Raw genomic sequence first — 13,377 nt, 5'->3', positions numbered from 1 at the left:
TTTATAGTTTGCAGCTTTTAAGCGTGTGATTATCGTTACAACGGAGGTAACATGTTTGTGCATGGCAATATAGAGGCATGATGGCTGAAGCATTAAGAATTACAGCCTTGTCTTATTGAATTGTTGGTCATTTTACAACTTTATAGTTTTTTTAACAATAAACTTGTATTTTTAGCGATTAGTTGATTTGCTCTTCTTTGTGAACCTACCCATTCTTGACGTCCATGTGCCAGTTTTGTGTGCTATGATTCTTGTGCAATGTGTGATATTTATATTCCTAAGCTCAACTTATTCTTTTATTTCCTGGTCTGTGATATTAAGTGTCATGTTTTTGGTAACTATTTAGTGTGAGTTGTTATTACTGCGCCATTCGATGTCGTGTTGGGCTACTTTTCCACTAACGGTCTAATCTTTAGGAGTGATAAGTTTAATAATTACACTGCTTTTACCTAGGAGTTTAATTTCTTTGATTTTTTGTAACGTTTATGTTTTCTTATTTTCTTCATTAAGTCTCGTACTCTAAATGCGTTAGGGATTCCTTCGAATATAACTCTCGGGACAGTTAATTGAATGTGGTTAGTTGGTGTAGTATAGTGATCAATCTGTATGCTGTTATTTTCGTTAACACATGTACTTCTTGTTGGGTTTCGACACTGTTCGTGCGAGTATTTTTGTTCTTTTGTTCTTTTCTTTTTTAGTATCACAAACAATTACATCAGGCTCGTTGGACAATTCTACAGTCCATGTTAGTCAGGCAGAATATCGCCAAAACACATAAGATTGGCCAAGTAGTCTGTGTCAGTTTTGATAAATTATTGTTCACTTTCTACCTTTGGACAATTCTACATCCCATGAGAGCCGGACAGAATATCGCCCAAAAAAATAAAATTGTCCAACGAGTCTGTGTCAGGTTTGATAAATTATTGTTCACTTTCCATCTTTATGGTGTTTTGAGTTTATCAGATGGTTTGTTCTGTGGTATGTCAGTGTTCTTGCTGATACAGGATTTATTCTATTTACTCGGGGTTTTGACTACTAAAAAGTGTTTAAAACTGCAAAACATTGTAGATTATACCTATATTAACTTTATTTGTATTATTTGTTAATCTCCGACACTCTAAAAAATGTAATTTACTAAGCAAGTTAGTTTTTATAATTATTATTTATGCATTGAACGATATTGGTTTTGAATATAACCATTGCTGTTTACATCAGAAGATAGAAGTTATCAATAATATAGGAAATTGCTTTGAAGTGATTGTAATGCTTTAAAACCATTTATGGAATTATCTTTATAGGACTTGATACCAAACGATCAAGAACTGGCTGTTGTTATTAAGAATATTCACGGCTATAGGTAAGGAAAAACAGTATGATCTGTGTAAGGTTAATTAGAAGCTAAAATGTAAATACATTCTATCGTGGTGAAATTCGTAAGTATTAGTTTTATCAAGGTGTAAAAATAGGACTGACATGTTCGAGATAAAATTATTTACAATAGAACAGAACGTTTAATTGCAAAACAAAATAACAATAACTTTCCTTCTCTCTCTCTCTTATACACACAAATTTATGTCTTCGAATAAGGTTTTACTCTTTGTGATAATTTATTAAAATAAAAAGATCTAAAACATTCAAAACGACTAGATTACAATCCACATTTCCATTGATAGAAAGCCTACTGATGATAATTTATTCACATTATAAATATATTAAGTTGAGGAATAATTCGTGAGCGTTTTTAAATAATTTCATTCAAGCATTACATGCAAGACTATACAATACTTCAATGCATGAACACATTACACCCAAAACATTTATTATGATACTTTATTTCATGTAATACCTAGGTATATAGTATGCATTGTTTTAAACGAAATTGCAAGAAATTAAATGCGAAAAGCAGATGGTGTCGAAAACGCTCGATTTTGTCCATTTGACATTCCATTTAATGAGCTGAAAATGAAAGCAAAAATTAAAGACATATGAAAATCAAGCACACCATCTATTAGAGCAAAAAATTATCTTCCAAATGACATGAAATATTTTGCGAAAGCGTTTCATTTATGAATATATTTTTTAACTTGAAAAAACGCTCACGAATTATTCCTCAACCCAATATATTTGCATCTGTGTATGACTAGAAACGTTTCAACAGTATTCGGGAATTGATACGTACACATTCCTATTAAAAGAGGACCATTAACCGTAGATAAAAATTATGAAAAATAGGAATATCAACATCAAATAATAGGTTCATTAGAACTATGTTAGTGAATCCAATCTTTATGTTACCTGAGTTCTCATTCAAGTTAGTATTCAAAAAGGAGTTTTAAGATCAATATTCTTTATAGGCTTATAATTTATTATTCAGGAAAGATTTAAAACGAAATGAAATAATAGTTTAACTCCATCCTTCTAGTTATAAAGTGAAAAATATTAAAATTATATGATAAAAATTTTGAAATCCATTTATGAGAATGTTTACTTGCATAAAGAAAGCAAATTATACGATGACATAAATAGAATAAAACTGATCCTTGTTTATTCTTAAATTTTACGTTTCACTATCATACATCTAACACCGTTGTGCACTTTTAAGTACAAACACACTTTTTTTGAATTACAATTACATTTAACATTAACAGCTGATGTTATATAATGCCTTTGCAAAAATTTTAACGTGCGATGTGGATGCGCCAAAGTTAATGTTCCAAGTCTATAAGCGTTACTGGTCAAATATCTACGTTCAAGATTAATAAGCACATTGCGTTGATTAATTTACAAATGCCAGACGAATTTATAGAACTTTCAGCTTGCACAACAATACTAATGATAATGTTTACTTACATACATTAATATTGTTCATTCGTACACTCGAAAATATCTTACAACTTTAATGAATAGACGGGAATTTCGCAATACAGATCTAACGGTATAAGCAATGTACATTTCTAAATGTAAATTTAACTTACACAAACAGCGATTTTAAAATGAATATGTAACAATAAATGTGTCACATCTCCTTCCTTAGAAAATTAAAACGCCATTACGCAACTTTAAACTAATGTATTAGATATATAAATTGATAACAATACACTAAATATAATATATACATGGTTATAGAATTATATAAATTCAATAATGATGACAGTACATAATACAATCGATCCAAAACGTCTTATGATCACAAAATTTACATAGCACATAAGAATGCATCAAAGCAAATGTTATTTTTCGATAACGACCCAATACGATCAACAGTCACAAGACTGAAGGATTCTTCAACAGTTGTGGCAGGTTTCAAAGGAGCAAAATCGATATTCTGTTTAGGTTTCCCGACCAACTAATAGGTAATGCAAGTTTTACAAAACTAGGAAACATTTTGCCAAATATTTGCCCAAAAGAAATGTCTAATTTTTTTTAATGTATGGTTGACGTGTAAATGATCTCTCACTGGGGGTTCATGGAAAGCTTTCAATGTTCCGGAATAATATGTTTCCGGAACAAGAATTTGATAAACTACAGGCCAGCCCTTTGACGCTGGTACATCTGGTAATGTCCATATTCTCATGGCCGCAGAGTTTTGGAAAAAATAATCATTTGGAACTTTCTCATGTTCATCTTTTGGTAATGCATATTTAAATACTGAAGAGATTTATTGATCCTTTTCCTTCTTGGTGGTCAGTTTACTTCCAGCAAATGTATCTTCATCAGGTGAACCAGATCCCTCACCTCCATCACAATGGAACGTAAGAAAGACAATCTCCACATCTGTTGAATCTAAAATATCTCTGAGACAAACTTATAATATTGTCTGCTGAATATTTCTTGTCCAGCATTTGTTTTTGTTTAGTTGTTTAGCATCAGCTCGATTTATAACATACAAGACAAACACAATAGGATTCTCCGCAACAACATCAACCTTAGATGAAACAGTGATTGGCTTGCGAACAATTTAGGTTTGGCAACAACTTGTCCCTCAGCCAAATCTTTTCCGAACAAAAACGATACATCCTTAATTGGCAAAGTAACTAGTTCCAAAACTAGATCTGATGCTAAATAAATGTTATGAAAAGGAACATTAACAAAGCCACTTTCAAAAATCCTAGGCAATAACAGACTCACCAATGGAAGAACTCGAATCTAAAGATAATATACCTTCTATGGAGAATGATTGAGTTGCTCCAGCCTCACGTAAAATAGGTATGGATATGGCACTAGCAATGTCATTTGTCAAAGATACAGAATCAGCAGAAACAGTAAGCTTCCTTGACTACTTTAGTCTTTATAACTGTGGACGAACCAACAATGTCAGATGATATGGTAAAACTACGTCAATATTTGGACAAGAACGCACTGGATGTTGCCTCATTTTCTTTTTCAAAACCAAAAATCGAACATAACATGACAAGGTGTTTTACAAAAATAGCAGACAGGCCTCAGTGGTTTTGATAAAGTTTTATCCTGACTATAAAAAGATTTCGAATTAGAGAAGTTGGATTTTATAGAAGAATACTGAACTTTAGTGGAGTGTACAGATACAGGTTTTTGCTGAAATGGCAGGAATTTATTTTATGTGTTTATGGTTTTATGTGTTAAATTGTAATGATGGGAAATAGCAGTTGGTTCCTGTAATGTTTCAATTCTCTTTTCATCCAACTATGTTTTGAAGTCATCATTTGACAAAGTTTAAATTCGTAATTTTTTTGGTTTTCGAAACTGTTGCCATTATGCATAAAATTAAATCACCGATCAAATTAAACCTCTTTTTCATGAGCAAATTCCATATAAGTTTGATTATTTGGCTTGCAATAACCTCAAAAATGTTGGCGATAAGCCTCTGGCACTAACTCGTATGTTATAAAAATAGCTATTTTAACCTTATCATGATAGGTACAATCTTCTAGAGAGAGAGAAAATCATAAATTTCTTGTGGTTTATCAGTTTCTAGTAATAATAACCATTTTTGGTGGGCCATTCATCGGTTTCAGCAACCTTCTCAAAATGTTGTAAATATTTATCAACTTCATTTTCGTTGAATGGTGGTACTTTAACATATCAATTAAGTTCAAAGTTGTCATTTTGTCTTGATCGATCAGGGTTGACTTTAATTTCCATTTCTGTGAACCTAATTTCTTTTCTCGCTCCAATACGAGCTCATTTATTTCTCGGTTTCGATACAAGTTTGTTAAAGCTGGATTTGTTTTAAATTTAATGGAATCTTTGACTTATATCATCTTTATCACTCAACTCCGATTGGTTAGTGGGAACACTAGAGTATTTCATTAATGCTTCCTCAGACAAGTCATATTCAACTAGTATTTCAATAATACGCCTTTTTAGTTTATTTTTCCTCATTGTATTCGTAACCTCTAACGCTAAAACTTTGAAAGTTTTGATCAATTTATTTTCGTTATATTTTTATAGTTGTTCGAGAGAGGATGATTCAAGAAAATCTTGATAATCAGACATGATCAAATTTTGTTCACACTGATAAATATAAATTGAATTATGATTTGAAATTTAATTTGAATGGAATTTTGTCTCGAACACGAGCATCCAATTTATTATGTTACGTATTACAGTTTCAAAACTGAGTTAAATGGTAATTTAAATTTAAAAGTTAACTAGATTTCAATATGTATCAACTTTATGATATTTACCAACAGGATTGATACACAGTTTTCTTTCTTAATACAAATATGTTTGATACACATAGTTATAATAATAGTTGTTACAAATATTAATTCATATACAAAAGTATTACAAAATTGCAACCAATATTGAGTCTTTTATCTGATCCAGAACTTCTCTAATATCCTATCTAGGGTTATGAGCGATTGAATTTAGAGTTGATACAGGTACAATTTATTTAAGGAGGACTAGCTAGCTCTTCGCTTATCACACGCGAGTTTTTCACAGCTGAAGTTATATAATGTCTTCACAAAAATACCAGCGTTCGACATTAATTCACTGAAAGTAAATGGTTTGTAATTGTCGAAATCTATAAAGGTTACCGATTAGATATTTAATGTTCCCAATTAATAAGCATTCATTATAGCTGTAAATTATGATGTTTACAGTATTTCAGCTATAGCAAACCAGTAATGTGTACTGTCTTTTGGCGCGTCACATTGGTTATACTTTTCGGCATGAAGAGAGTTTCTAGAAATTTCAGCCTGCATAACAATACTTACGATACACTAGTTTTACGTATACACAAATATCGTTCATGCATACACTCGAGAATCTTCTACAGCTTTAGTGAATTGACGGGAATTTCTCAATACAGATAAAGCAGTATACATTATATATATTTCTAAATATAAACTTAACTTACACAGACATCGATATTAAAATAAATATAGAACAGTAAGTTCGTCATACCTTTTGTTCTAATACCATGGAACAGAAATACTACATAACCATATAAAGTATGCTTATTTTCATTTTTGCACAGAACAGCATTGTTCACTCCAGAACTAGCGTTTGATGCTGTTACTACAAGATTAATTGAGAAGTATAAGGCCCCTACTATGACCGCTGTTGATATTATTACCAACATCATGGTAAACCTGATTGATAACTGTGCTCAAAGGGTAATTATTTTGCCATTGTTTAAATTATTAATATATTAAGCTATCATTTGTTACAGCTGTTGTCGTTATAAAATAATATGAACATTTAGATAATTGTGGACAAGAAATAATGTTGTCAGAATTTCTATTATATTAAGCTATTTTATTATAAAAGTTACCGGTATTATTATGACTGACATTACGAAAACTTTGCTAATTATACTGAACAGGCAACTTACTTTGAAATTGCTGGAATTCTTATATACCAAGATATTTCTTTTGTGACGACTACTGACATTATTACTAATTATGATAATATTGGTTTTTATACATCAACTACACTTTAACATGAAATAACACGAAAACTGTTCAACTGGTTTTGAAACTGAGATAAATTATAGATTTAATAATGTTCAACACGTTTGAGATTTGTATATCTAACTTGTGTCATATTTGTATTATCTATCTTAGCTCAAACTTTATCCAAGACTACGTGATGAAGTCGTTTTCCGAGTGAAAACTCATCTACAGAAACAGCAAGACGTGGCAAAGGTATGAGAAATATTAACCACAAGTTTAAGTATCAGACTCAATGAGCTATGAATATGAAATTCAAGTAGCGTAGTATATACATAATAGTAAACATATTTTGTGAAGAGAAACAGCCAGTATCCAGTGAAAAGTTATAATTTCTCAACTTTTCATCTTACGGCTTTACTAAGAAGTAGGCACCCTAAACTACACACAAACCCAATGTTTAACAGAACATTTGATGTAACTTAAAATACAATGCGTTATTCTATGTTGTCTGACACGCAGTTACGTTATCAATAATAAAAAGAGAACAATAGGAATTTTATGACAATATATATTATTGTCATAAAATTCCTATTGTTCTCTTTTATAATATATTTATAATCGGGAAGGAAAATTCACTTAAAATCGAAAACGAAAGATCTCTTATGTGAACATGGAAACCAAATTAATATGTACATGTAAACCGTAAATGTAGCTTACACTCATATATATTAGGTTGAGGAATAATTCGTGAACGTTTTTAAATAATTTCATTCAAGCATTACATGCAAGACTATACAATACTTCAATGCATGAACACATTACACCCAAAACATTTATTATGATACTTTATTTCATGTAATACCTAGGTATATAGTATGCATTGTTTTAAACGAAATTGCAAGAAATTAAATGTGAAAAGCAGATGGTGTCGAAAACGCTCGATTTTGTCCACTTGACATTCTATTTAATGAGCTGAAAATGAAAGCAAAAATTAAAGACATATGAAAATCAAACACACCATCTATTAGAGCAAAAAATTATCTACCAAATGACATGAAATATTTTGCGAAAGCGTTTCATTTATGAATATATTTTTTAACTTGAAAAAACGCTCACGAATTATTCCTCAACCCAATACATTACTATAAAATAATTAAAAGGTACTAAAACTTACAAGTATACATACACATAAATCCACCATTCAGTGTTAACACTCTATTTTTGTTGTTTGATGACAGGTTTTGCTGAATTCAGTAAAATGAACAACTCTTTAGGGTTTTTTTAATTATATACACTGCTAGCCAAAATCTTAAGGCTAATGAACATAAAAAAAAAATATGCATTTTGCGTTGTTAGACTCAACCAGGGAAAATGTGAACACTATGAAATTAGCCTAAATACTAGCTGGTCAAAAGATTAAGACCATACCAAACAGAAGTCCTAAACATGGTAGCAAATGCCCAATAAGAAGTCTCAGTAGTGAGTTGCACGGCCGTCATTGCAAATAACTTCAACCATTCGCTTTGGCATGGTCGATATAAGCGTTTGCAGAAGGTTGGTTGGAATGTTATTCCAAGTGGTGAATATGGCTTCACAAAGGTCATGCACTGTTTGTAATTGACGTCCATTTCTGTACACTTCCCTTGCCATCCACCCTCAAACATTTTCAATGGGGTTCAGTTCGGGCAAACATGCTGGATGGTCCATATGAATCACGTTATTCGCCATGAAAAAGTCCTTTGTCCTGCTGGCATTGTGGATTGCAGCGTTGTCCTGCTGAAAGATCCAGTCATTCCCACACAAGCGAGGGCCTTCAGTCGCTGTTTGACGCCCCTGTATAACCTAAAGCTCCTTTGGTTCATTATTCCATGGAAGGAGAAAGCACCCCAGATCATGATGAAACCTCCTCCACTGTGTTGTGTAGAAAATGTCTCCGGTAAGATATCCTTAACGTGTCAGTAACGTTGGAAGCCATCTGGACCATCCAGGTTAAATTTTTACTCATCAGAGAGCAAAACCTTCTTCGACTTTACTACGTTCCATATTTGGTGCTTTTCAGCAAAGTTTAACCGAGCTGTTTCGTGGTGTGGAAGGAAACGTGGCCTTTGAAGACATTTACGGATTTTAAAACCTTTCTCCTGCAGATGCTGTATTATGGTTCTTGAGCTGCATTCTGCGTTCGTAAGGGCCTTAATCTGATTTGACGATCGGCTGGTGTCTTGCTGGACAACCCATCAAATCCTCCTACTCAACGCCAGCGAAATTATCTTGGAACGAGAATTTCAAGTTGACATAGTTTGAACGTGGCAGAATTGTCGAGCTGCAAAAGCAAGGTCTCTCTCAACGTGCCATCGCTGGTGAGATTGGGCGTAGTAAAACTGCTGTTGTAAATTTCTTAAAAGACCCTGAGAGAGACCTTGCTTTTGCAGCTCGACAATTCTGCCACGTTCAAACTATGTCAACTTTTTACGTTTACCATGTTTTTACCCAAGTAACGCAGGAGATGTCAGTGGAAGATGTTGACAACGCTAATGCTTGAACACAAATAACTGACTTTCGTTATGTTTATCGATTAACACTTCGTTTCAGTATGGTCTTAAACTTTTGAACAGCTAGTATTTAGGCTAATTTCATAGTGTTCACATTTTCCTTATTAAATGCTAAAATTTTTTTTTATTTTCCCTTTTCTTATTTTCATCTTTCGAAGCTCTACTCAAATAAGTGGTTGAGGCTAAAAACGCAAAATGCATATTTTTCTTTATGTTCATTGGCCTTAAGATTTTGGCCAGCAGTGTATATATAAAAAGTACAACTCTGTGGGATTTTTGAATTATACGTATAAAATGTACAACTGTTGTTTTGAAATATATTAAATAAAGCAGACTTACTAAATTACTATTTCAGACATCAATAAATGTCTCATACAAATGGGACAGAACTAGATATTTATAATTGCAATTATATAGACAAGTAAACTGAAAAGGCTTCATTTAAGTACACTTATTAACAAATAGTCGGTATAAGTGTATACTAGAATGACTTCAGTAATGAATATATTTTAAACTCTAAACTACTTAATCGAAAAAACAATTTGTGTTAAGTTTCATCATTGGAAATAAAAGTTTACACGGGCATTTTAAAGACGAAACGTCTTGTATGAAGTAAATTTGGTGATTCATATAATTTATTTCAACCATGGTTTAATCATACAATTCTTTTGAAACTTTGTGATAATATTAGTTTGCCAATGTCTCTTATTATGTGGTTTAATCAACAGGAAAGATTGGAGAGTCAAATTGATGCAGAAATGTCATTTTTTAACGTGAGGCATCCAGATTTCAATAGAAACGGGTAAGTTTCTGCTAAAGATAAAAAATGATAGTATTAAATATATAACTGGTTAATTTTTAAGAAGTCACTCAGAAACCAAGGGGTGTCTTTATACTACAATTTGCTGAATACTAAAAGTACATTCACTGAGGAAACTTCCAAAGAGTTTTGAACGTATCTTTTCGAAACACGTTTGCGTTTGTTAATTGATAATTTTGAAGTGAAATACGGCATCCTCAAGTCTCTATACTAGCTAGTACTAAGGTATACCCTCTGGAAGTATATATAGTATATATTAATAAAGCCAGATTTTCAGCATTATTAATGAAGCAATTGCCAGCCTTCTATGTTTCTGCTACCACTTTTTCATGTTTACCTTTCAAATGAGATATGAATGAATTAATCTGCAATTTGATAGGGAAAGTTGAAGCATCAAATAGTCTGCAGTAGGATAAGCATAGAGAAACGCTTTGAAAGTAGCTATTGGTATAATACTGTACTCAGCTTGCAACACAATATATACCAAAGTAGTTCTAAACAATTCATGTTATGTCACTTGGAGACGTCCATACTTCTTATGCTGGGCTATCAAGCTTATGATGCGATAACGGGTTTCAGTCAACTAACCATTTCGAAGCCCCAACGCTAAACGAGTGCGAGATATGCATATGCCTTTTTTGGCCAATAAAGACGCTCCAAAAATTTACAGTTCAAATTAAAATAAACCAGATTGGATTGAATTCGTTTTCAACAAAAAATGTTCCTACTTGTTTGTGAGGGGACCTTTTCAAATCCCGATATTACAAAATATGTTTCAGAAAAAAAATTCCTTATTTAATTGTTTTTAAACTTCTTACGATTGTAGTTCAAATGGAAATGTGGAAACGAATTAAGTGGTGGACAAAGTTCAGATAGCTTATTGGGAAGAGGTTTAAAAATAGTATGAATATAAAAGCTCCTTCTATTGCATGGAATAGATATGAACAAAAACCAATAAGTATATTTTTCCGTTTTATGTTATTTTAAAATTGACTATACTTTATACATATGTCTAACCATTTTATTTTGTTTCAGTCTCTTCAAATTTCTGGTTTATGTTCTCACTTTCTCTTAGAAACTTTCACAACCTGCAGTCGTAAAGAATAAAACGAAATAATTATATATTCGGCTGAAGATAATTACCAAACTAATGAAACATATGAGATCTGGTATTATAGTTTTTAGCTGTTTTGTCTGATGTAACGTTTAGTGACATACCAAATAGTAACATATTTGTTTTGAAAGATTATGCGTAAGGGTTGTTTTCTTTGGTTTGTTTGTTAAGCATAAACATACACAACGAGTTATGCGTATCGAAACCCGGTTTTAGACTTTATAAGCTTTTAAGATCGCCGATAAGCCACTGGAAGACGTTGAAAGAACGTTCATCTGTTTAGTTAACACAAATGTTCAGTCTGTTGATATTTGGGACAATAGCATTTATAATTTCGTTATAAATGTGCTTCATTTAATAATGTGAGCGCAAATGCATAGCTACTTGGTTAAAGGCGATATTCAACAAAACAAAATGTATACGAAATTATTTCTGATGCTGTATTTAAAGTACTTTGAAATATTGCTGGCTGGGTTTTTGATGACATATAGAGTGAGGTGTTTACTGCTCCCATCCTAGATTTGTCTAGCGACAGTAAAGTGAAGTTATATTAGTTATATTTCACCATATGGACTTTTATCAGTAAGGATTTTATTACTCGGAAATTATTTTAAAATGTTTTAAATGTAATAAAATACTATACGTGTGTCAAGGATTTCGTTTCTTTTCACCAAAGGTAAAAATTGAAAATACTATCTGTGGCGTAAAGGCCTCGTGCATTCCTTGATTGGCCATACTCTCTACTCTAAACTCCAGTTTCGTCTATCCAGTGATCGTCAGCACGGCTTCGGTCAGCAATCCAAAAACATATAGCGAAGATTCTTATAATGTTGATGTGTATATAGGAATTAGAGATAATGGTGAAAATTTTCCACTACATCATATAGTAACCTAAGTTAACTCAGGTTCTGGTTTTGTGTGTTAATGATACACTGTATTTTATTTTGTGAACATTTCTTGCCAGTTCCGAATGCATTCACTAAACACTAGTTTATAGCTTACCTTTAACTGATATGTATAGCACTCGCTCGAAGCCAAGTAAGAAAACAGCTGAAAGTGAACAGAACATGGACGACACAGTTGTTATTAGAAGAAGAGCAAATAAAGAGAATGAGGTAAGTGGCTCAACCAGCGACAAAAAACATCGATTTGGTTTGAATATTCTGTTTTTTAAGAAACTAAAATTTCGAACTCTTCTTAAAAAAATTGTCTTTAGGATAAGAATTTGTTTGCTCCTGCACTTTAGCACAAACTACACAAAATGCTATTTGCTCACAGCCGTTCTTAATTTTGATAGACTATATAAAAGGCAGCTACTCACCAGCAAGCACCGCCATGTCTTGGACAATCTTGTTCAATCAAATATAGGAATTCTCCCATCACAGTTATGGCGCATATACATGTTTAGTTTGGCGTGAGATTCTCAAGTCCACCTTTCACGGTATTCTTTCTCAAATCTCGGACCACAAAATAAAATTTTTGTTGTAATACTCGTCTTTCTCCTTTGTCAATTAGGTTAGTATCGCCATTATGTATAAAAATATTAAACAAATACTGTTATTTCATTGATTTTCTTTTCTTGTTGCTAGACACTTACATAAAATTAACCAATTAACATCTGGAAGTTTTTTTGAGAAATTTGTTTTCCATCCGTGATTTCTGATAAAAACCTCTTTCGCTCCAGAAACAAAATAAATTACGTAAGATAATCGTTGGTACAAATCAAATCAAGGTTTAATTTGTTTCCCGTTTAAAAGTGAACGCATCCTTCGTCAGAATAGTATTTCACGATATAAACATGCACTTCTAGCTCCTAGCGACCAACTTTATGGAAAACAACAATATTTGTACTGTTTTCCACTTCTTACTACCTGTGCTTTCCTTTCATGTTTGCGCACAGAATAATAATGTGATAAGTCAATTACCTATAATTTCATGGATAATAAAAGTTTCATGTTATTTCGTATTCTTCTACCTTAGTGACAATCACATGCCTTTAAAAGCAATTGGAAA

At 32.2% G+C, this 13,377-nt stretch overlaps 1 protein-coding gene across 2 annotated transcripts in view; it reads left to right on the top strand.

The window, feature by feature from the left end:
* Positions 1–13,377, top strand: part of LOC143249295 (dynamin-2-like) — a 62,453-nt gene that overhangs the window by 29,172 nt on the left and 19,904 nt on the right. For both annotated transcript variants that reach the window (XM_076498885.1, XM_076498874.1), the window contains exons 10-14: positions 1,299–1,357; positions 6,464–6,602; positions 7,053–7,133; positions 10,159–10,232; positions 12,386–12,479. In XM_076498885.1, the coding sequence (XP_076355000.1) occupies positions 1,299–1,357; positions 6,464–6,602; positions 7,053–7,133; positions 10,159–10,232; positions 12,386–12,479 (447 nt within the window). The remainder of the gene's footprint in view (positions 1–1,298; positions 1,358–6,463; positions 6,603–7,052; positions 7,134–10,158; positions 10,233–12,385; positions 12,480–13,377) is intronic.

The sequence above is a fragment of the Tachypleus tridentatus genome, chromosome 1 (genome assembly GCF_004210375.1).
Source record: "Tachypleus tridentatus isolate NWPU-2018 chromosome 1, ASM421037v1, whole genome shotgun sequence".
Classification (NCBI taxonomy): domain Eukaryota; kingdom Metazoa; phylum Arthropoda; class Merostomata; order Xiphosura; family Limulidae; genus Tachypleus; species Tachypleus tridentatus.
Note: the sequence above shows the minus strand (reverse complement) of the source record. Positions and strands in the feature narration are given on the sequence as shown.